This window comes from Dendropsophus ebraccatus, chromosome 1, assembly GCF_027789765.1.
Source record: "Dendropsophus ebraccatus isolate aDenEbr1 chromosome 1, aDenEbr1.pat, whole genome shotgun sequence".
Classification (NCBI taxonomy): Eukaryota; Metazoa; Chordata; class Amphibia; order Anura; family Hylidae; genus Dendropsophus; species Dendropsophus ebraccatus.
This window is the reverse complement of record NC_091454.1, coordinates 77,833,202-77,858,955: the sequence shown is the minus strand read 5'-3', so window position 1 is coordinate 77,858,955 and position 25,754 is coordinate 77,833,202. Positions and strand designations below refer to the sequence as shown.

The window sequence follows — 25,754 nt, the reverse complement described above, 5'->3', positions numbered from 1 at the left end:
CCACAACAAATCTTTCAACATACTGCAGTCAGCAAACTAGAGCTACATTATTAAAAGACAAGATGCCACTTTTAAATGAGAAATTCCTCCATAGTGCAGACATTTTTTTTATCAATGTCCAGTGGACTAATACCAGGATTGGTAAAGTATCAATAAAATGGTCCCACTGTGATGTGACTCTTGGCAAGTGTAAGGCTATGTTCACACAACGTCAAAAATAAAGAAAAGGCGTCCGCTTTTGCAATTTAAATAACGTCCGTTTTTGCCACAATTTAACTAACTGCCATGCAATGCATTGAAGTCAATGGAAAGACAGATGTCCAATGCACACAATGTATTCAAAAATGGACGTTTTCACCATAGAAAATGTTCGCGTTCATTATTTTCAGACATTTTTTGCAAACAGAGGACGTTTTGTGACCAAACACTGTGTCAAACATTGTGTGAACATAGCCTTAAGGGTAAATGTGACGAAACAACTTGGTAATATGGAGGGAAGAAAAGGAACGTAGCATGTAAAAGTATGTGCCACAAAAACTGATTTGATGTGAAAATTTTCATTTGAATGTTCATTTATATCATCTGACAGTAAAATAGAAACCTGTATATAAAACATAAAACCAATTTCAAACTACAATTGGGAGTTGGAATAATAATTTTCATAGACATAATAATAATTTCAAAGGTATAAATATTTTCTGCAGCTCAGTTTAATTTTCTTGGGAATAGTCTTGTCAGAACGAAGAATGAATGTCGTCAAACTAATACAGAAAGATTTGACTGACACTTTCTATTGAGTTATGAGTGCATAATACTCCATGTCACATTCTGTATTTTTTCAGTTACCATCAGATAACTCAAAGACTCAGGAGAAAAAAAGTCTTAAATAGACTCTTAATCATTAATATTTTTCCACGGAATGTATTTTAACAGCCATCTAGTATTAAAGCATACTGTGAGGTAACTAGCACTTTAGCTTTATATACTTTTGCACAATAAAACATTTATAGATTACTACTTCTCACCCATCTACAGGATAAGTAATCGATGGGAACCTGACTTTTATTCATCACCATAGTCACATGAAGTTGTAATTGCCCTGTCATCAATATAGTATACAGCAGGGCAATTGTATTACACTGACAGCTATAGCCTGTGTAACCCTGTTTGTGTCTGGGCCTCAAAGGCTTCTCTCCATGGAAGATCCACCGGAACCCCACAAACTAATTGTGGGGTTCTGGCAGTTGTTATGGCAGCTAGAACCAGATGGACTCCTGAGGGGGACTGGCCCCACTCCCACTTAGCTGGCTAGATTCAGCCTTGAACTGTCAAGAACAGTCTGCACAAGTCTTACCATTCACTATGAAAGCAAAGCATTGTTTGTCATCTGACCCCTGATACAGCAACTACCCGCCACCCATGATATACATGGATCTCCTGGGGTGTTAAGGCACTAAGTAGGTGTAGTCATCTAATCATCCATGAATTAAAATCAGTTTAGTAAAACTACTTACTAGACACTTAAAAGATAAATATCTGGCTTAAAAAATAGTGAGATTCAGCTGTAATTCACAGTGTTTGTATTGTGAAGCTCTAACTGCAGCCCTCCCGCTTTTGCAAGTCTACAATTCCCATGAGGTTGACAATAGACATGAGCGAACCTTGGGCACACTCAGGTTCATCTGAACCGGAGAGTGCAGCATTTGATTACCAATGGCTGAATAAGTTGGATGCAGCCCTAGAAAGCATGGATACAGCCTATGGCTATGTTCACACTAGGTTTTTTCCTTTTTTGAAAAGAAAAAATTATGTCCGTCATTTTGAGTTCAAAAGGACATTTGTCATTTCGCCGTTTGGCCACTTGTCAGTGGAATGACAGCTGTTAGTACAATTTTCTAGTTTAGGTGGACTAACTGGCTTTTGGGTGTGTCTTTAATTAAATTTAAGAGTAAAAATTGTAAAAGGACAGTGAAAAAAGAAAAAAATGTGTGTGAACAACTAAAAAATAACATCCAGTGTTTGCAAAAGATGTCCGTAAATAATTGTCATGATCGTTATTTTGTGCATTGGATGTCCATCATTCTATTGACTTTAATGCATTGCATTGAAATCAAATAAATCACGACAATAACAGACATCTTTAAAAATAGAAAAAGCAGACCTCTTTTCTGTTTTTTAAATGTAGTGTGAACATAGCCTCTGGCTGTATCCATGTTTTCCAGACAGCATTAGGGCTGCTGCCAACTTCTTCAGCCCCCAGTAATGAAATGCTACACACAAGGTTGGCTCATCTCTATAGGACTCGTCTTCTCTAGGACCTCCTGGACTGTGTAAAACTGTTGTGTACCAGATCTTCTTTGTTTTTTTTCACCTTAGCACTTGTCTAAAGTGACTGAAAAAAAGCCATTGTATGACCTGCAGGTGCTGTCATATTATAGCTGCTAAACATAAAGGGCAACATTTTGGATGTTAGACTTAGAGGACCTGATATTTTGCTTTTTGTATCACTCTTTCTTTTTATTCTTATTTGAATTTGAAGGATAAGTTTTGGTGTATTTTGTATGAATCACACATCTATAAGCTTGTATAATCTTTTACCACCTTACATATTCGAAGATCATCAGTATTACTGCAACATACCAAAGCTCTATAGAGTTTCAAAAGTTTCTATAACTACTACTTGTATTCTTATGGAATTTCCATTGAAATGCAGAAAGTCCAGTTATTTGTATTCCAGGAGCCATTTACAGAAGAGGACAGATGGCTAAGAAATTTCACAATATAGAATTAAACCACTGCTCCACACTTACCAATTTAGATTGAGAACAGGAAAAGACCAGACTGTCTTTATTATTTCTTTTTTTAATCATAACATACATATATGATTATCCCAGGCATGAGTCAATTCAGTTACTGTGGATTTACCAACCACATCTGCTGGAAATTAGTTTCAGGCCTCTACTACTCTTTCAATAAAATGTTTGTTTTTTCGTAGGGCACATCAAGTAAAATATTTTTGCAAATACATTCATTTAACAATTAACAAACTTGTCTCCTCCTGAAATGCTGCTGTTTCCCTCCTCTGCTTGTTGTCTAGGTTATAGGCAACCACTCTGCTCTAAAAGCAGAGGTGTGGCTTGTATTCATATTGATATGTGTGTGTGTGTGTGTGTGTGTGTGTGTGTGTGTGTGTGTGTGTACCAATGCTTTTCGAGCACAGATTTGTTTGGTAACCTAGACACAAAGCTGTAAACAAGAGCAGGAAAAGAGCAGCATATCAGGAGAAGGAGGTAAGTGAGGCAAGTTTGCCAAATTAAACACTTAAAGGGGTTGTCCAAAATATTTTAATAAAATAGCATTGCACTGACCTCTGTGGGTGTTGCATATTCTACATACACTTCTATTTTCTATTTAGAGTGCTTATTGTGTTCTCAGGCTCAGTCACGTGACCACTCTGCCTGTGTTTTCTTTACTTCCTGTGATGTCACGTTCCTTTTCTGTTTCCTGTTCCTGTGTATATGTAACCCAGGACTACAACTCATAACATGTACAGGTGTGATGGGGTTTGTAGTGCTACAACACATAAAAGAGTGAAAAAACGAGTTGATTTGATAACATAACTAATTGGCAGCCACTGAGCCACCATGCTGCTCAAAAGGCACTTGTAGTAATACAGACATTTCCTGCCTATGGGTAGAGTGGGTGGAGCTAGATTTAGAGAGGAGGGGGTTGAGCTATAGGCTTACAGAGCCTATGTCACTGCTGACCCCTGTGACCTGGAAGTTCTTTATGTAAACAAACAAGTTTAAAAAGCAGCAACAGAGGAGGATGCCCAAGGGCACAGAGGAGAAAAAGGTTAGAGAAAACCACTAAGAGAAAGGCACAGATTACAAATTATTCACATTTCCAATAAGAAAAAAATGTTGGAAACCTCTTTAAGGTCTGAGGCCATAGCGCTTTTATTTTTTCACCTAGAAACCCACAAGGGCCTTTATTTTTTGTGCCACTAATTGTACTTAGCAAAAACAGACTTAATTTTTGCATATAATATGTTGTGAAACCAGAAAAAAAATTTATGTGTAGTGCAATTGAAAATAAATGCAAATTTTTTTTTTATTTGGGGGGATTTTGTGTTTACGCTGTTTACCTTATAGTTAAACTGACATGGTATATATGTTCCTCAAGTTGTTATGATTACAATAATAGGCAACTTGCATAACTTTTATTTTATTTGACAGATTTAAAAAAATTTTAATCTTTTAAAAAACTAAATGTTCCTTAAAATTGCTCTATTACCATCCTTATAACGCTTTTATCCTTTGGTTTATGGGGCTGTGTGAGGTGTCATTTTTTGCGCCATGATGTCTTCTTGATGTGTGGCTCCGGCCACACATTCCATTATGTGCAATGGTGAATTGGGATGTGGACACACACAGATGCACCTGCATCCCAATTCAATAGAAATTAAGTTCATCCCGGCCGGTACTGCTGGGATAAACTCCACTGACACCGGCCGTTCTGTGACCAGGCCGTGTCATAGAATGCCTGGTGTCATACGTTGCGTGAACGTGGCCTTACAGTGGATGGGTAACCAGTGCAATGTCTAGTATAGGATAGAAACAGGATTAATTGCTATCATTAGGGAAAAGGTAGGACTATTACTGGTCCATTCACTGGATTGGTAGGAACCGAGATGTTGATACCTTTCTAGCGTTGCCATTTATCTTTGTATTACCTTAATATTCCTACAAGTTTGAACAATAGGAACAATGGGTCAAAGGCTACAGGTAAAATCCCTCTGGTCCCTCTGCATTTATATAAACTTTGGCACCATTATATGCTTACAGAAATGTTGCAATTAAACATTGTCTTGGAAGATCAGTAGTTCACGTTGTCATGGTTCTATAAATAAATTAACTGTGGTAAGTAAATATAACATTTGTCTCGGTCAACATTAAAGAAAAGAATTATATTAATAGGCAAGTAAATATGTCAACCAACAGGTTACTTTAACCTGGCTTCTATTGTCAACATGGCATTAGTTGGACTTTGTAATATACTGTGAAGTAGATATATTACAAATATTGTTACACATGCCATTTCCCTCACTTTGTTAACCTCCTGCTCTGATATAAGGGAAATCCTGCACCCCCATAACTTATTGTGAATAGCTGTTCTTTGCTTGACGCTACGGTAACACTGTAGAAAATATAAGGGCTAAAGGTTTATAACATTTGCAGGAGCTTTGGACTGAAACTGGAAAACTACACAGCACGCTAAAGTAATAAAACATTGCCATGATTTTAGCCACCACATGGATGAGTAAAAGACTGTTTAATAAGAGTAAGGTTTTATTACACCCATAAAAATTCTATGTATATAGAACAATAAAGCCAAACCAGGTGTGATACATTCTTTTAGGGTGGCAATTTTTACTCTTTAATAGAACTCTAAACAGATTTGTTGTTTTTTTTTAACACTGTGTCTAGGTACTGTATCTTCTGTAGGCACATTTTCTTTTGTCTCCTCTTGAAAGAAAAAACAGGTATCACTAAGAAAAAACTAGCACTATAGGACCATTATCTTTCATAGGGTAACACACAGGCAAATCAAATAAAATGTGTGCTTACTGTATATAACAATGGAGTCTTTATGGCCTTGGAGATATTTTAAGTACTGTATATCAAATTACTGCAGAGCTTGATCATAATGATAACGTAGCAATAATTGACATGGCAACTCTTTGGGGGACATTTATCAAGGCAAAATGGTGTATGGACCATATTCGCATCTGGCCATTTTCCGACCGTTCCGTGGGGGAAGGGAGGGAAGCGGTGGGGTGCGGACTCTGGGTCCGCTTCATTTAACATTTTTTCGCATAAAAATTATCAGGAAACCTACGCCAGCTCTGAGCTGGTGTAGGTTTCCTGGTGCACACACTAGTGCGTGCAGGGTTTATGAGGCAATGCGCCTCTACATAAATCTCTGTAGTGGCGGCGCTGCAGAGACATTTTTAAGTCCAGCGCAGAAAGCATCAGACTTCATAAATTTCCTCCTTTGAGTGGAGAGCAGCAGAAAGCAAAGGCGAGTAAAAGATTACATTGAGACAACGAGGCAGGCGGGATTCTGAGTGGAGTCTGCGGCTGGGGTTCTGTTTTCCTCAGTGTGAGGGAACCCATATATTGTAACTCTTGGTGTTTGATATTGATCGCCCTCCAATCTCCATTCCGCTTGTGTTGAAAGAGTTAAAAAATCTTGACACAACACATATTTTTCCATCCATCTGAATTTATCAGCTGATATGTACACATACTGGTACAGAGGTCTTTGAAAAACAGTATAAAGTCTCTCCTATGTGTGCGAATTACATCATCATCTATCAAATCACTCCTAAAGGCACTCACCCCTCCCACCAATCTCCACCCTGCCTGTTGCTCAATTCCTTCCATGCATAGAGTGCTGCTGAAGATATTATTTCTGACCTAAGGATCAAGAGTACTATTGTATGCGAGTCCCTACAAAGATTAGCGGAAAAGTTATAAAACTTCCCTTACCCTGAGTGAAGAGTTTCTGGTGTAGCCTATTAGATGCAGCTTCAGGCTGCTGGCTCCTACCTCCTGCTTGTAAGCGTTGACAGGAAAAATCCCATCAGTGACATAAAAGCAACATGGCAGATCAGTACGAAACAGCACCACATAAGAATAGCTTTTATAGATAGCAGAGCAATATAAGTAAGGGAAGTAAAGGAGCTGCATCTCAATACACTGGAGATTCTGCAGTGAGAGTCAGAAAACAGATATTAAAAACAAAAAAAAACTATATCTACACCCTGATGCCCTTAGACAGGACTATGTCCGAGACTCTGTACCTGAAAATCTACAGGCGAATGACATAGTAGGTTGCAGGTCTGCATGTAAGACTACTTTAGGAGGAAACATATTAGAGGAACAGAAGACGCCATGATGGTAGATGGTAGATGTCCTCAGGTTGTGTGTGATATTACAATTCATTCAGGTTCATAGATTTCAATGGAACTGAGCTGCAATACCACACCCAAAATGAGGTCAGGAGGGGTGCTGTTTCTCAAAGAAAGCCGATGTGTTTTTCTAAGCCTGGAAAACCCCTTTAAGAAGTAGTAGCTGCTCTTATGCTCATATGCCTTTTCCTGTCCAGCCTTAAAACTAGAAATACATCAGTTAGTTTAGCCTCGCAGAATAGTCTGAAATCTAACTTGCGTGGCATCACTGGATTGTTTCCTAAAAAGGACTTCTTGGGTCAAAGACATCAAAGTTTTATGATAGTTGTTTTTCTTAAGAGGAGGTTACTCCATATGCTGGGTTTACTGGTTACAGGATTGAGATGTAGTAAAAATCCATGAGGAATATTACACAGGGGTTATGTTGTGTATGAAGATGTATGGAGTGAAATTTTACATGTTATGATTCACATTAACCCCCTCTGTTGGTCATAGTGCTTTTGGTGTTTTTGCTCCATTTTTTTCCTCCATACATTTTTATTTCTCTACTGATAGAACGATGTAAGGGCTTGTTTTCATAGGAAAAGTTGCACTTTTTTATATTTTTTGTTATACATTTTTACTGTCTTTACTTATTTTGATGCAAGGGCACCAAAATACTACAATTCTGGCACTGGACATTTTTTCTTTTTACAGTATGCTTTACTTTGGTCGTATTCTTCGCCACTCCCGTACATATGTAAACCTCACATGTAGCAAAAGAAGAAAAATTAAAGTGAACCATACTAAGCTTAAAGGATTTAACCCTGTAAATTATCAATTCTGTTTTTAAGAAAAAGCAGTGCCTAAGCTTTTTTTTTTAATCTTGAAGTAATGCTGATAATTCCTGAGAACTCTATTGTTCCTTTTCCCTGTTATTCCTCCTGTAAATCTATGAGAATGGATGTCTGGAAATCACCTTTCTCCATGTCCTTACAGACTTACATTGTCCAATCCTTGCTGACAGTCTCAAACTGCATAGTGACATATTCCACTGACCAGGGGATTAGTAATTCACAGATGTCAATCAGTCCTGGGCTATACAGGGACTTTCTGTAGCGCTACTGATTGATTAATGTGTCACAAAAAGTCTCTATGTAAACCAGCTTTATTCTTACATGTCCAGGAGGAACAACAGAGGTAGAATATAACCCAGAGTTCTAAGAAGCATCAGAATTATTATCGCATGGGCAATACAATTATGTACTATAAAAGATACATCAGAAGAGTTGACAGATTCTCTATAATTCAGTGATTTACAGATGACATCTTCTCTGATCAGAGTAATTTACTTTCCTTTTTCTTTTCCATCCTGCCTGGACCACTATGATGACTTCCAATGACTACTGAGCTGCTGAGATATATTTGGTCCCTCACTCTATCCCTTGCCACTTTAGCAATGCAAATAAATTTCGGTGATTTTTTAAAATTAATTAAAACACAATTAAATTTCGGTGATTTTTTTTTAAATTAATTAAAACACATTACAAAGTTATATAACTTTGTAATGTGTTTTAATTATCGTTCTGCCCCCCTTCCCTATCTTGCAGCCCAGGAGCCCACTGAGGCCCATCAGGAATCTGTCCGGCCTAAAAGATTGTTAGTCCAGACCTACAGTACAGCATTTTAATAGCTTTTGGTATACTCTTTACCAACGTCACTATGGTGGCAGGTCTAAGAGACCTCAACTAGACCCCTGGTTGTCATCTAAATCATGTTCCCAGGAAATTAATCAAAGGGGGTTACCACTTTTGTTTAACAACCTACATGCTGCAGTTGTTACCATTGGCCATGGCATATAGAGGGTTAAACTGCTTGGATTAGTATTTTTGCTAATCCAGATTGCTGATAATAGGTGTTAATTGTATAACACAACAGGCATATGTCATGCATGGAGTGGACTCAGATCTTAAGTCCATACTATACTTCCTTCCTAACACTGACATGTTTATGGAATCTCTGAAGGGGGTTAATACCAGTGATCGGCTATGTTCACACAACGTCAAAAATAGAGAAAAGGCGGGCAATTTTCATATTTAACCCTTTAAGGACATGGCCCATTTTCGTTTTTACGTTTTCGGTTTTTCCTCCTTGTGTTTAAAAGGTCATAGCACTTGCATTTTTCCACCTAGAAACCCCCATGACCCCTTATTTTTTGCGTCACTAATTGTACTTTGCAATTACAGGCTGAATTTTTGCATAAAGTACACTGCGAAACCAGAAAAAAATTCGAAGTGTGGTGAAATTGAAAAAAAAAACGCATTTCTTTTATTTGGGTGAAATGTGTTTTTACGCCATTCACCCTGGGGTAAAACTGACTTGTTATGCATGTTCCTCAAGTCGTTACGATTAAAACGATATATAACATGTATAACTTATATTGTATCTGATGGCCTGTAAAAAATTCAAACCGTTGTTAACCAATATACGTTCCTTAAAATCGCTCCATTCCCAGGCTTATAGCGCTTTTATCCTTTGGTCTATGGGGCTGTGCGAGGTGTCATTTTTTGCGCCATGATTTGATCTTTCTATCGGTACCTTGATTGCCCATATACGTCTTTTTGATCGCTTTTTATTACATTTTTTCTGGATTTGATGCGACCAAAAATGCGCAATTTTGCACTTTGGGATTTTTTTGCACTGACGCCGTTTACCGTACGAGATCAGGAATGTGATTAATTAATAGTTCGGGCGATTACGCACGCGGCGATAGCAAACATGTTTATTTATTTATTTGTTTACTTTTATTTAAAACCTGGGAAAAGGGGGGTGATTCAGACTTTTATTAGGGGAGGGGGCTTTTTACTATTAACAACACTTTTTTTTTTTTTTTTACACATATACTAGAAGCCCCCCTGGGGGACTTCTAGTATATACACTTGGATCTCTCATTGAGATCTCTGCAGCATAGATATGCTGCAGAGATCCATGAGATCGGCACTCGTTTGCTTTCGGCTGCTGCAGCCGGAAGTAAACGAGTGCCGAGCCGAGGACGGCGCCATCTTGGACGCGTCCCCGGCCGGCATCAGTAACGGAGATCGCTCCTCCGGGACAAGGTCCCGGAGGAGCGATCTCCCCCACTAGACACCAGGGAAACGTTGCCTCCGGTAATCGGAGGCAGCTGTCAACTTTGACAGCTGCCTCCGATTAGCTAATTAGCGGGCACGGCGATCAGACCGTGCCCGCTAATAGCGGCGGTCCCGGGCTACACGCGGCACCCGGGATCGCGGCACTTCAAAGCGGGGCCGCCGCGCGGCCCCGCTTTGAAGTGCAAGTGAGGACATAGGACGTACCGGTACGTCCTATGTCCTTAAGAGGTTAAAATAACGTCCGTTTTTGCAGCGATTTAACTGACTGCAATGGCAATGCATTGAAGTCAATGGACTTCCAAAGCACACAGTGTATTAACCTCTTAAGGACCCATGACGTACCGGCACGTCATGGATCACTGTCACTTAAGGACCCATGACGTGCCGGTACGTCATCCCTTTAAACGGGCGCCGCGGCCGGCCGGGTCCTGATCGGGGGAGATAGCCTGCTATAATACATAGCAGGCCATCTCTCCCTGTCGGCATGGAGGGTTGTTAACCCCCCCCATGCCGACGATCGCCGCTATTGGCTGATAAGCCCATAGCGGCGATCGGAACCTTTCCGGGCCATCGGTGGCCCGATGACCCGGAAAAAAATGGCGGTCGGTGCTGTCCGAGGACGGCACCGACCGCCATTACTGTAAAAAGTAATGGTGGTCACGGTACCACCGTCCCGATCGCCGTGAACGGCCGGCCAGCCGGCCGGCCGTTCACGGCGATCAAAGTCCCCACAAGTAATAAATACCTGCTCCGGACCCCTCAGCTAGGTAGCTGAGGGGTCCGGAGCAGGTATTTGTACATTACTCACCTGTCCCGGGGTCCTGATCGGCGTCTTCCGGGTTCCCGGCGTCCACTTCCTCTTGTTGGGACTTCGGCTTCTTCCGTGAGTCCCGATCGTCTCTTTCCGGCTCCAGCGTCGTCTATTTTCGTATTTTTCCGGCTCCAGCGTCGTCTATTTTCGGATTTTGCGCTCTGCTGCCCCCTAGCGGCTGATAAGTGTAATACACGTATCAGCCACTACAGGGATGTTCAGAATGTAGTAAAAAAAAAAAAATTTTTCCCAATTTTTTTTTTTTCTATTTTCCGCACCCTATCGCCGCTGAGTGTTGATCAGCATCGCACGAAAGTGCGCTGCTAATCAGCAACTCCTCCTTTTTGGCGTAGGGTGTTTTTTTTTTATATCCTACTGCCACGGTCTGCTTATAAGTGCCGAACATAAGTGCGGCATTCATCAGCAACACCATTTTTGGCGTAGGTTTTTTTTGTATACTTACTGTAAAAAACACGTAAAAAAACACTACATTACACCACACTACATTGAATAAAGTTTTACACTACACCACTACATACCCCATATACCAATCCCCATATAAAGATGGCCCCCAGGGTGTTTTCGGTGTCGGACGCATACATTATTATTGCCTCCGACACCGAAACAGCCAGTGAGGATGAATTGGGGGTCCTTCTTTCCTCCATTCATCCTCATCCTCCTCATCATCCAGTGACGTGTCTGGGAGTAGCGTAGCGTACGCTGCCCCCCAGACACGTCTTTTCCGCCAGTACCGTCCCAATAAGAGATGACGGTATGGCGTGAAATTCTACAAACTCTGTGAGAGTACCTCAGGGTACACTTACAGATTTAGGGTACGTGCACACTGCGGAATGGCGAAGGATAACCCTTCGTGCATTCCGCAGCTGGCACCCGCCGGCGGACTGATGCAGGGGCGCGTCTCCGCCTGTGTCATAGACTCTATCCTATGCATGGGCGGATTCCATTATCCGTCATTCCATCAACACGTTGGACGCAGAGCGGAATCCGCCCGTGCATAGAATGGAGTCTACGACACGGACGGAGACGTGCGCCTGCATCAGTCCGCCGGCGGGTGCCAACTGCGGAATGCACAAAGGGTTATCCTTCGCGATTCCGCAGTGTGCACGTACCCTTAGAGTGTATGAAGGAAGGGACACTCGAATCCAGCCGCCAGATGCCCCCCCCCCCCATCCTCGGAGTTAGTGGGGAGATCGTCCGGGAACTGATCTTCCCACTGCTGGATAAAGGTCACCACCACCCGTACGGGGATAACCTTTATACCAGCACCCCCTCTTCCGGTCCCTCGCTGCCCGAGCTACTGTAGCTTGCGGCACGATCCGAACATATCAGAAGTAGTAATAGAGCCCTAATATTTAGCAGCCATGGAGCGGACCCAGCGCTTCTGGATATGAAGGACCCCGTATCGCACCAGGACAACATTTTCCAGGTGACGTCCCCCACACTGGAGAACAGGAGACCCCAGAAGAAGTGCAGAGTGTGGGGTAACAGGGGGATCAGGAAGGACACCATTTACCAGTGTGACACCTGTCCTGATCCCCCCGGCCTCTGCATACTGGATCGCTCCAAGGCGCACTACACGTCATTGGGGTTCTACATTATCTAAATTCTGTCCCTTATTCCTATTTCAGGGGTCACGTTGATCCAGGGATTATTCTGATCGCCATTATGGAGTCGGGAAGGAATTTTTCCCAGTGATGAGGCTACTGTCGTCTGCCTCACGAGGGGTTTTTGCCTTCCTCTGGATCAACACAGGTTGAATTTGATGGACACCTGTCATTTTCCAACCTTATAAACTAATAATTGGCCTAATACCCCCAAATAAATTAGAATTGTCCCTTTTCCCCAGCTAAATAGGTATGGCCGCCATTCCCATTAGAGGAGGCCATGATGCAATTACAAAGCCTCTGTGCGGCCAGGACAGTAGAAACCCCCCACAAGTGACCCCATTCTGGAAACTACACCCCATAAGGAATCTAACAAGTGGGGCAGCGGGTATATGGCCCCCTGGTGACGGCCACATTTGGGACGTGAAAATGAAAAAAATGGTATTTTTTATTTTCACGGCACATGTCCTACACATGTGCCCATCACTAGTGGGGTCCATATGCTCACTGCACCCCTTGTTAGATTCCTTATGGGGTGTAGTTTCCAGAATGGGGTCACTTGTCGGGGGTTTCTACTGTTCTGGCAGCACAGGAGCTTTGTAATTGCGACATGGCCTCCATCCCCCATTCCAGCCTCTAAATGGCGCTCTGTCCTTTTGGTGACTTGCCCTGTGCCCATATGGCAAATTATGTCCACATGTGGGGTATTTTCGTACTCAGGGGAAACTACCCTACACGTTTTGTGTTCATTTTCTTTTTTAACCCCTTGTGGAAATGGAAAAAAATCAAGGCTAGACCAACATTTAGTGTAATTTTTTTAAAATTTTTACTCTAAATCATTGATCTTGTCTTGATTTTTTCATTTTCACAAGGGGTTAAAAGATAAAAAAAAACACAATGTGTAGAGCAATTTCCCCTGAGTACGGAAATACCCCACATGTGGACATAAAGCGCCATGCGGGTGCAGGGTAAGCCTCCAAAGGGAAGGTGCGCCATTTGGTTTTTGAAGGCTGGATTTGGATGGAATGGATTTCGAGGGGCCATGTTGCATTCAAAAGGCCCCTGTGTTGCCAAGACAGTTAAACCCCCCACAAGTGACCCTATTATGGAAACTACACCCCTCAAGGAATGTAACAAGGGGTGTAGTCAGCATATGGACCCCACTGGTGACGGGCACAAATGTGGAACAATGTGGCGTGAAAATGAAATATTAAATTTTTTACACTATAATGTTGGTCTAGCCTTGAATTTATCATTTTCACAAGGGGTTAAAAGAGAAAAAAACACACAAAATGTGTAGAGCAATTTCCCCCGAGTCCGTAAATACCCCACATGTGGACATAAAGCGCCATGTGGGTGCAGGGCAAGCCTCCGAAGGGAAGGAGCGCCATTTGGATTTTAGAGGTTGGATTTGGCTAGAATGGATGATGAACGCCATGTCGCATTTACAGAGCCCTTGTGCTGCCAAAACACTGTAAAACCCCCACAAGTGACCCCATTCTGGAAACTACACCCCTCAAGGAATCTAACAAGGGGTGCAGTGAGGATATGGACCCCTGGATGACATTTGTGCCATGAAAGTGAAAAAATGAAAATTTTCACTTTCACGTCACATTTTTCCACATTTGTGCCCGTCACCAGTGGGGTCCATATGCTCACTGCACCCCTTGTTAGATTCCTTGAGGGGTGTAGTTTCCAGAATGGGGTCACTTGTGGGGGGTTTCCAGTGTCTTGGCAGCACGAGGGCTCTGTAAATGCGACATGGCCCTTGAAATCCATTCCAGTGAAATCCAGCTTCCAAAAGCCAATTGGCGCTCCTTCCCTTTGGAGGCTCGTCCTGCGCCCGCTTGGCACTTTATGTCCACATGTGGGGTATTTCCGTACTCGGGAGAAACTGTGCTACATGTTTTGTGTTTTTTTTTTCCTTTTATCCCTTTGTGAAAATGAAAAATTGAAGGCTAGAACAACATTTTAGTGTAAAAAATACTTTAGTCTTTTTTCAAGCCATATTGTTTGGAAAATCTGTGAAGCACCTGTGGGGTCCAGATGCTCACCGCACCCCTTGTTACATTCCTTGAGGGGTGTAGTTTTCTAAATGGTGTCCCTTTAGGGGTGTTTTTTAGGTTTTGGCACCCCAGAGCCTCTGCCAACCTGAAGTGGTACAGTCAAAAATGACCAAAAATAACGGAGCCATTGAAATTCACTAGGCGCTCCCTTATATCTGAGGCTTGTGGTTGCGTCAAATAGCGCAATAGGGCCACATATGGGGTATTTCTATAAACTGCAGAAATGGGGCAATCAATATTGGGGTGCATTTCTCTGGTAATAGGTTTATAATTATGAAAAATATTGGATTACAATAAAATCTCTGCACAGAAAATTAAAATTTTCAAATTTCTTACACACTTAGCTTTTATTTCTGTGACTCCCCTAAAGGGTTAAAAAACTTTCTGGATGTGCTTTTGCAGAGTTTAGGGGGTGCAGTTTCTGAAATGGGGTGCTTCGTGAGGCTTTCTAACACACAGTCCCCTCAAATACACTTTAAACCTGAACAGTTCCCTAAAAATATCTGATTTTGAAATTTTACTGAAAATTTGGAAATTTGCTGCTAATGTTTTAAGCTTCCTATTGTCTAAAAAAAATGAAATATAGTTTAATAAATGCCGCCAACATAAAGTAGACATGTTGCTAATGCTATTTAATATATAATTTATGTGGTATAACCATTTTCTGTATAAGCAGAAAAGTTTTAAAGTTGGAAAAATGCATTTTTTCACAATTTTTCACGCTATTTTGGGTTTTTTCATAAAGATTCGTTATAAGTATCGACTCCAATTTACAAGAAATGTGAAGTACAATATGTCACGAGAAAACAATCTCAGAATCAGCCGGATAGGTAAAAGCATCCCGAAGTTATTAATGAATAAAGTGACACTGGTCAAATTCATAAAATTTGCTCCGGTCCTTAAGGCCATTTCAGGCTCTGTCCTTAAGGGGTTAAATAACTGAGGTTTTTGCCGGGGACGTCAAAATAATGAACATGATCATAATTTTCGGACGTCTTTTGCAAACAGCGGACGTTTTTTATTAATTGTTCACACATAGGGTTTTTTTTCCAACCCCAAGCCACACCCAAAGTCCAGTTAGTAACCCCAAACTAAAATAATGTGCAAACACCAGTCATTGCACTAAGGGGAGGCCAGGCTGCTAAATAACTTCCGTTATTTTAGCCACAAAATAACTGACATCATTTTAAACTGAGCTGAAAAAAGTTGTGTGAACATAGCCATTAGCTGTTACAGCAGAGAAAAGCTTGCTGGTATTGCTCAGTCCCCCTTAGGAGAAATTCAGTATTGCTTAGCGCCCATTCAAATAAAGTATCAGTAATGTAATATATTATCATGTGAACCCTTCTGTAATGTTTATATGGCCTAAAAAAGTATATGGACAGGGTTTATCCAGATGAGCGGAGCCTTACAGGTCTGTCTTATACTCTAAGAGGTATTTCAAACTAACGGTTATTGGTTATATGAGCTATAAGACATCACATAACCACCAATATAAAACTGATGTTTTTTTCAAGTATTTATAGTTTTTGTAATATCGCCAGCAACATACCATCTGATAAGAAAATACAAAAAAAATAAAAAAGGAAGGCTGGGTTCACACTACGTTTTTGCAGTCTGTTTAAAGTGACACTGTCACCTCCTTTTTGCGGTTTTCATACCTTATTTTATATCATACATCATGGTGCTTGTTCCAGTAAAAAGTCATCTTTTATCAACTGCAGATTGCGTTAAGTGGGTGGGGCCTCGCGGCATTAGCGCCACTTAGCCCCGCCCACAACACCACAGTTGATCCCACCCCCTCGCCGGCCATTGGAAAAGGCTGGCCGAAAGGTCTAGACCCCACCCCCTTTATGTCGGCCAATGGGTGTCAAGGGGGCGGGACCAAAGGTGAATTGTGGGCGGGGCTAAGTGGCGCTAATGTCGCGAGATCACGCCCACTTAATACAATCTGCAGTTGATAAAAGGAAACTTTTTACTTGAACAAACACCATGACGTATGATATAAAATAAGGTATGAAAAACACTAAATTTACCCTTTACACCTGTGTAGAGATATCAGAATGCACAAAGGGGGTGACAGTGTCACTTTAACATATCAGTTTTTAACTGGGTACCTTTAACATATAGTGTACGCTGAAAAAAAAGGAACCCCTTTTGATTCATTTTTCCTATGATGGAAGTCAATGGAAAAATTGATCCAAACGGATTGCACACAATTGCATCTGTTTTTTCATTTTTTTTCTATCCCATAAAACATATACATTAAATAGACTGGAAAAACACAGTGTGAACCCAACCTAAGGCAGAATTCACACCACGTTTCTGCAATCCGTTTTTTCCATCCGTTTTTTGCAAAAAATGGATGAAAAACGGATGGAAAAAACGGATGCATGTGTGTGCATCCATTTTGACCCGTTTTTCCATTGAATTCCATTATAAAAAGGATCAAAATGGATCCGTTTTTTTACGTACACAAAAACGTAGTCAACCCTACTTTTGTGTCCGTTAAAAAAAAACAGATCTGTTTTGATCCCTTTTTTTTTTATAATGGAATTTAATGGAAAAACGGATCAAAACGGATGCACACACATGCATCCATTTTTTCCATCTGTTTTTCATGTTTTTTTCCAAAAAACGGATTGCAAAAGCATAGTGTGAACCCAACCTCACAATGATATTTCTTTTATGTGATTTTTATTTATTTATAAACTTCTTTATACATATTCTTTACTAGCCAATTATCCAATTCTGCTACTTTCTTTGGCAACCTGTTTGATAAGTAATTCATGTATGATGTGCGTTTTGCCTTCGACTCTTTAATAATTTAAATAAAGCCCTTGAAGATGGAAGAGAATTTACAATAATAAAACACCAAACATTTTCACTTTTCAGAATGAGAACTTTGACATTACAGCGACTGGCCATTGAATATTTTATCCCTTTTTGTTTAAATGACAAAAACTAAATGGAAAGCCGAAAAGTTGAAGTATAAACATAATAAAATCCACAGACCGTGAGACAAGGACATGCCATAATTTTTATAAAATGCCAGGTACAGTTGTTAAACTATCCTCTGCGAGAACAGAAGGACGTGTCTGCAAAAGCATAAAAATCATATTAGCAGCTCTAGTCACAGCCAAGATTTTCTCCTAAAATTATTGGCCTAGGAAATTTGAATACTGAAACATCTTATAATGATGTTAAAATATCAAGAAAATAGTTACAATAAAAGTTTTAATAATAAAAATGCTAATATACCAACTTAGTGTTAACAATTTATTACAAATAATCATAAAAATTATGTTTAAGAAATCATTTTCATGACATATTAGGGCAACAGTTTATAATTGTAAAATATTAAAATCCCATTACTTACTTGGAACACATTTTGTTTAATTCATATGGAAGTAGTGTTGGCAGGGTTAATTTTAGAGGATAGGGCTGACACTGACTATTAAGAATTTAACCTAGAATACAGTAAGAAAACACTGCAGGGTACCATAGCCAAATCTTTGCTTTAACTAAACCAAGAGAATGTGCATAAGTAGGATGTAAAATATGTCAAAGATGGTTACTTTTTTAGCTTTCTTACTGTATGCCTGTTATCCAAATCAAGATAATTTAACTTACTGAATATATATGGTCAAATTTAAAATTCATTTTTTCTGACTCAGTATAAGTTAGATTACCATAGACATAGGATTTTTTATCAGGTGTATCTAGGATCCAGCAGTGACCAGTGATTAGGCTGACCATCAATGAGTTGATATGGGTGTAATGTATTTGACTTTAAGTACACAGCAGATAGTAAAGACAGTCAGGGGAGCTTTAAAAACAGAAAACACAAATTCTGCATCACTATATTCTAGCACTGCAGTCATTATATTTGAGGAGCTAGAAGCAAAATGGGAAATGCCAACTGCAAGGGCTATACAGGAGAAGTCACATCAGAATGGAAGAAGGAGCCAAGATGGTGGAAAGTTAATAGACAATATGTTACAAGTCAAAGAAGCATAACCAAGAGAAAAAAAGATTATCCAGTTCAAATTTATACAAGCTACCAAATTAATGGAATTCAAAATACCAATTTGGTGACAATTCTGTAAAATGCAGTCTAGGTAAACAAGCAGTGTAAAGAATAAAGGATGCCCCAAACTAATCCACTTACTAGTAATAGGCCTACATATGATTTTGTTTGAGAAACACAATGCTTTTGTTCTGTCGTATTTGTCTTTAGATTCAAAAACATATCCAAATATAAAATTTAAAATTGCTACGTGTGACCACCGTTGTTAGATTCAAAACATTAGCTCATAAAATAGGAAGTAAGAAACTTAGATAAACAAACCTACCGCTAAAACTAGAGAAGAGCATACTTAAGTTAAGTTTGTCAGGTAGCCCAAACTTTACCGCAAAGTTTGGAGTCATTCAAACCTTAAACGAACTGCATTAAAACAGCTAAACAATTGCGGCTACAATAATGGGACTATAGCGGCTCTATTGCTGCAAACACTGCCTTAAGGCTGGGTTCACACTACATATATTTCAGTCAGTATTGTGGTCCTCATATTGCAACCAAAACCAGGAGTGGATTAAAAACAAGAAAGGCTCTGTCCACACAATGTTTAAATTGAGAGGATGGCCGCCATATAACAGTAAATAACTGCCATTATTTTAATATAACAGTAGTTGTTTTAAAATAACAGCAAATATTTGCCATTAAATGGCGGCCATCCATTCAATTTCAACATTGTGTGAACAGAGCCTTTCTGGTTTTGGTTGCAATATGAGGACCACAATACTGACTGAAATATACGTAGTGTGAACCCAGCCTAAAATTGCATGGTTTTTCACAAATTTTAATGTCCAATTGATTTCAATTGGATAAGCGTCCAAAATACATGTTTGAAAGCCGCACTTGTTTGTGCTTGTTCAAAGTTCTGTCACAGTGTAAGTGACCCCACAGGCCTCGGACAGAAAGTTGAAGGTGGCGACACCAGTAGCACTCTCATCGACACAGTAGTGTCTAGAACAGCCAGTTTTTGGTAAAAGCAGGAGCCCCAGCAGCACTCACTTGGACCCAGTAGTGTCTAGAACAGCCAGTTAATAGTGGAAGCATTAGCAGAAACCGCACTCTCTTCAACCCAGTAGGGCCTAGAACAGACAGTTAACAGATCCTTGCCAATTGATAGCTCCAAACTTGGCTACTGCCTAGTGTGGGGCTCAAGCTTAACCAATCCAGGACTGGAGGCGGCTGGTTAAAACATGACCACTGGATCTTACAGGTAGCTGCACCCTGTTGCCAATCCTGCTGCTAATACCACCCCCATGACCACTTGTGCCTCCACCTCTCTCACCTTCAACACTAGTTCTGCAGCTGCCTCTGGTCATACCCTGAGAAGGGCCAGACTTTGTATGTTTGGACATATTGAATTTTTCCATAGAAACATTAACCTGACAATTGTTTCTCAGGGCTAGTTAGCTGACTGCCGTATAATCACAGTTTTTATCCTGCCAGACATGGTTTTAAAAAAGCACTGAAGATGTCACCTGACAGGTGATTAACAGTGTTAAATTGAACTGGGAGAGTTGGATAACTGCCATAGAATCACAGTTTTTATCTTGCCAGCCACTGTTTTAAGAAAGCACTTAGGAGGTCACCTGACAGGGGATTCAAAGGGTTAAAATCACCCAGGAGAGCACAGTGTAGGGACTAGAGATAAGCGAACCTCGAGCATGCTTGAGTCGATCCGAACCCGAACTTTCGGCATTTGATTAGCGGTGGCTTCTGAACTTGGATAAAGCCCTAAGGCTATCTTGAAAACATGGATATAGTCATTGGCTGTATCCATGTTGTCCAGACAACCTTAGAGCTTTATCCAAGTTCTGCAGCCCCCGCTAATCAAATAACGAACGTTCGGGTTCGGATCAACTCGAACCCGAACCCGGTTCGCTCATCTCTAGTAGGGACATAAAATGACAGAAGCAATTTTAGAGCAACACAGATGACACAACTACTTTCCTCAAACGTTCCTCTATCACTACCTTGTCAACCTTCTTTCTCCTTGCCTCTCTTTGCCTTTCTCTGCCTCTATCTGCCACTATCTATCTATTTCTCTGCAATGTGCATGTGTTCAATTCACTGATCAGGAGCTGAATGGTGGGCTGATGGTACGTTTCTTCATATATACTGAAGAAGAAAGTGGGACGTCAAAGGGGTGTGACTTGCAGCTGATCGTCTGGCTCCATAGGATTAGGGATAATTCCTTGCACCTGCGCTTTTGATGTGACTTAAGGCTATTAGCGCTCATTTGCTCCTCGTTCCCCGCTCGCTGCCGCAGCAACAACGAGCGGGTGAGTCCGGGGGGGAGCTGCGGGGGTGGCTGTCCATAGGATATTGCTAGAACGTCCGGGCAGTCCATAGAATATAGCGGCCCTATTCCTTGGAGCAACGGCAGCAGATCGTTGCTATATAAGTCGTTTGTCTTTCATTATTTTAAAAGACAAACAACTTCAACGATCAGCCGACATGAACAATGTTGGCTGATCGTTACCTCCTATTCCACGGGACGATTATCAGCCGTAACAGCCGATATCGGCCAAATACGGATGATAATCGTTCCGTGGAATAGTGCTCTTATTGCAATGTACAATGTGCAGCTGCAATCTTTACGTACTCGTTCTGACCTTTTCAGGAAGTTCAGTTCTCTACCAAACCAAAATTTTTTGCAGAACTCAGAACAATCTTGGTTCGAGAAGGTTTAATTCACTCATCTCTAGCTAAAAGTGTTAAAATACAAGCAATTTAGGCAAATTGAAAATACCTTTTCAATTTGGTAAACCCACTGTAGGTGTATTTATGCTGATCACCAAGAACAACTTTACTCCCATAAGATATCTTCAGACAATATGGGTTAAGACGAAGAAATGGGTCTGTTTAAGATCTACAGCCAGGAACATGAACATTATTATCCATTGTCTTTCATTAAAAACTAAATAATAGCTAATATACTGTACCTTCTATACCTTTGACAATTATAAGTTACATAAGACATACAGGTATTTAGCCCCTTAGCAAGATTTGCTTTATAGTTATGGTGGATGTGAAGAGGGGCAATCTGGCATGGGCTGAGCCTGCTCCATATAGAAAGGTTCTTCAGCTGACAACTGCCAGCATCAGCCAGTTTCAGAGGTGATTCCTATTCTTGCCTTATAATCCTCAAATGCCACAGTCAACAGTCACCATGGCATATAAGGTATTAGGCAAAGCGGGTTATTAAGGGATTGTTAAGGTAGACATGGATCTAGTGATTACAACAAGGTATTGACTGATCATATAACAAAATGATACAACATTGATTTTTTTTAAAGTATTCATTTTCTGATATTCTGTTATTTACTGATCTTCATGGCCTATAAAAAATATCTAGTCTGATTTTCAGAACATTTATTATTGTGATATACCAAATATCACAAATATACATAATTGGTGGATCACCCTCCAAGAATGAGATGATCCCATACATCCATTTCCTGTTGTTGTGTCAGGTATTTAATGTGGATTTTTAAAGACCATACTAGTGCAGGGAGTTTAGCACCCTTCATCAGGCATCATTATAACTGGATGACCTTTAGATTAAAAATAATATTTTTTCATTACTTTTTCGACACAATAATACAATCAAATAGATTTTCCTGGCTAACACCAGACTATGTTTTGCTGGACATGCTGTACATTTATAGAGCCACATTATCTTTATTAATTTGCCTTTTAACACTGGACTCTGTATATTGCACTATTCCATTTAAACCTTTGGTGACCGCTAATGTGGCTTTCTACAGCGGTCACTTATGGGCTTTATTGTGACGTGGTCAGCTTTTTATTGCAGGGTCATAATAAGTGCTTGCTGCACCCCTGTGGTAGCATTGCAGCTGATCTCTTGCTTCAACTATGTCACTATGACAGCTGATCTCCTGCTTAAACTATGTCACTATGACAGCTGATCTCCTGCTTTAACTACCTGGGGTGATAATTTACCACTCCAGTTAGGGACCTATTACACCAACAGATTATCTGATAGATTTTTTTGAGCAAAAGCCAAGAATGGACTATAAACAGAGAATAAGGTAATAAAGGAAAGACTGGTATTTCCCCTTTTTTCAAATCCATTCCTGGCATTGGCTTAGTTTAACCCATTATATGCCTGTCAAATCATGACAGCAGCATGTAACAAGTTCTGGTGTGGTGAGGATATATACTCACCTCATCGGAAGTCACGGTGAAGTCCAGACTTCCAATAGTCACCATGGCAATCCCAGAGGCATTTGAAAGGCCCCTGTAATTTCCATGAATAAGCCTCTACACAGAGGGATGGTTGTGTAGAGTACCTGTCACAATAGTGCTGACATAAACAATACACTGCACTACTAAAAAAAACTACAAAAAAAGCCCCAGAACTGCTGTATTTTGTCAATGCGCCTAAGAACACGTCATAAAAGAAATCAAAAAGACACATATATGTAAAACTTGGTATCAATAAAAACTATACATCTTCCTGCAAAAAATGAGCCCAAAACCAGCTACATCATATGACAGATAAGAACGCTATGGATTTTGCAGTGTGGCAGCAATTTTTGTTGTTTTCTTCTGGAAGATAGTTTCTATCGTGCTAAAGTGGTAATAGTTAAATATATTTATATGTGCCATAACCCTAGTGACCCGGAGAATACATTTATCTTGTTATTTTTACCGCACTTTGAATAGCGTAAGTTTATTATTTAAAAAAAAAAAACTAAATATTTTTTCACATTTTTCATCATATTTTGATGTTTTTTACAAAAAATACACACAATACTGACCAAAATTTTGCCAGTTATATAAAGTACAATATGGCACAAAAAACCTTCTTAGAATCGCTAGCATATGTTAAAGCATGACGTAACTATAACCACATAAACTGAGACAGGTCAGATTTTGAAAAATTAGCTTGGTCATTAAAGCCCAAACTAGGTGCAGCACAAAAGGGTTTAACTTTTTTGGAAACACTGAAAATTGAAATTGAAAATACATTAATGGCCAATACATTATTACATTTATATACATACATTATTTCCCAAAATGTTCTTTAGAATGTGCTAATAATTCAAGCATAATAGAAATTTTAGTTTATGAAAGGAATAAAGGTAACAGTGGGCAAATAGTGGTACATTAATACTACACAAAAATGTTATTATATACCTATAGCATACGAACATAGCTTTAGAACTCACTACAATTTATATACATAATTATCTTTGTTTTCTTCTAAACTTGTTCTACAGATCTCATTTTACATTTGAGAACATGTCATTGTTTACCCTGAAACAAGTCAAAGTTTCTTAAAAATCTAATCGAGTAAGTTCTGATAACTTTTTGTGGTTAGTGATGGACATTCACTTTGCAAAGTAGTTAATGTGACACAGCCCGCTGATGCAAGATCACTCTGAACAACCCTTGAGGAAAAGAAAATGACTAAAGCGTCAAAAAGAGTGCTTACGCTGGGAGCAAGCAACAAATGATACCGCTGTCTTTATAAAAATAGAGTCGTGATTTCAAAAGGCTTGTCTTGGGTTGTAGGGAAACTGTATGTTTAACAATGAAGAACAGTCACTTTTTATTTTATCTCCTTCATGGTATCCAAATCTTAGCACAAATCAATTAATCACACTTTGCAATATAATTACCAATTATTACTTTTCCAATAGGCCTCATGCACCCAACCATTATATGAACAGACCTTGTATGACAGCAGTACCTCTGTATGACACCCAATTCTCTTAAAGCAATACCTTTAACTACCTTTTTACTATTACATACTATGTGGAAACCTACAATTTCAATCCATATAAATACATTTAAAAACTTGACACTTCTATATCAATCCAGAGAGGTATCCATGTAGAGGTATAATATGGATCCATAGATTTCAACAGATCTACACAACATACATTGGATGTCTGCAATGTATTAATGTCATGTAATAATTGATCCAAGTAAAGGTTCTTTGATTTTTATATGCAAATTAATTTCATAGATCATCTTATTCATAGATCTCATCTTGAGATCTATAGAATACATTAAAGGCATCAGGTGGAACTGTAAATGACTTGTCCCTGTTAGTTTTGTTCCCATCTATGTATTAATCAGGGTTTTCCTTGCATATTCCACATGAAAACATTTAGCACTACCACTATAGGGAATTATAAACACTTTTCCATTTTCTGATAAGCAAACAAAAAAGGATATAAAATCATGACAGATAAAAAGGAAAACTATAAAAAAAAACAAGCTATTAAGGAGTTTTTTCACACTTGGCTCTTAATGTCACTAAAACATCATGCTGTTCGTAAACCCACCATAAGTGTATCTTAAAGTGTAATCTAAATACACATATACAAATAAGTTACTAAAAGTTACAGGCTCTTCAGAAAGGATCCTTCCAAAATGGTATGTAAAAAACTGTTACCATGACATAAGACTAAAATGCCTTGCAGCACAAAATCACCTTCCAAATTACATTACAGCTTAAAAACATGTAGCACTTAAAAAGTTTTACAAACAAGAGAAATTGAGAAGTCTTAAAGGTCTTAAATATCCATAAAAAAAGTACTCTCTGCGAGAAAAACGCAAATCTATTGTTTACACTTCTACCCTTCTTACTTTCCAACCCAAGTATCTTTACGTGAATAATATTTATGCGCTGCCTTCACGATAGACAAAGCCAAATGGCTCATATTTTATTTTAGTTCCCAATTGTGAAAGGTACCAGTTGGGCAACATTTAGAAGAAGAACTTGTTCAAGACATATTGGCATTAAAACTAATTCAAACTTTTTATTTAGCTCAACTTAACAGCACCTTGTGGAATACTATTCTTCTGAGTGATTACAGTCTACACAAGACTCATTCAATTAACATTACAACAATATGCGCGTTTCCGCTCTCTCTCCCACCACATATTAAAAATGCAAGCCAATAATACCACCTGAAGCTAGAACGAAAGGTTAAACAGAGACAGTATTGCCATAAAATTGCCTGCAGATGATTACTGCATCTTTTCAAATGAACTAAACAATCTGTCATGCTCCCTTGCTGATATAAATGTGT

At 39.6% G+C, this 25,754-nt stretch overlaps 1 protein-coding gene across 1 annotated transcript in view; it reads right to left on the bottom strand.

Moving 5' to 3' along the window:
• The window catches only part of LOC138783023 (dynein axonemal heavy chain 3-like), an 877,176-nt gene extending 854,259 nt beyond the window's left edge, over positions 1-22,917 (bottom strand). The window contains exon 1 of the mRNA XM_069957145.1: positions 22,873-22,917. Within this exon, the coding sequence (XP_069813246.1) occupies positions 22,873-22,917 (45 nt within the window). The remainder of the gene's footprint in view (positions 1-22,872) is intronic.
• Between the last annotated feature and the right edge of the window lie 2,837 nt (positions 22,918-25,754).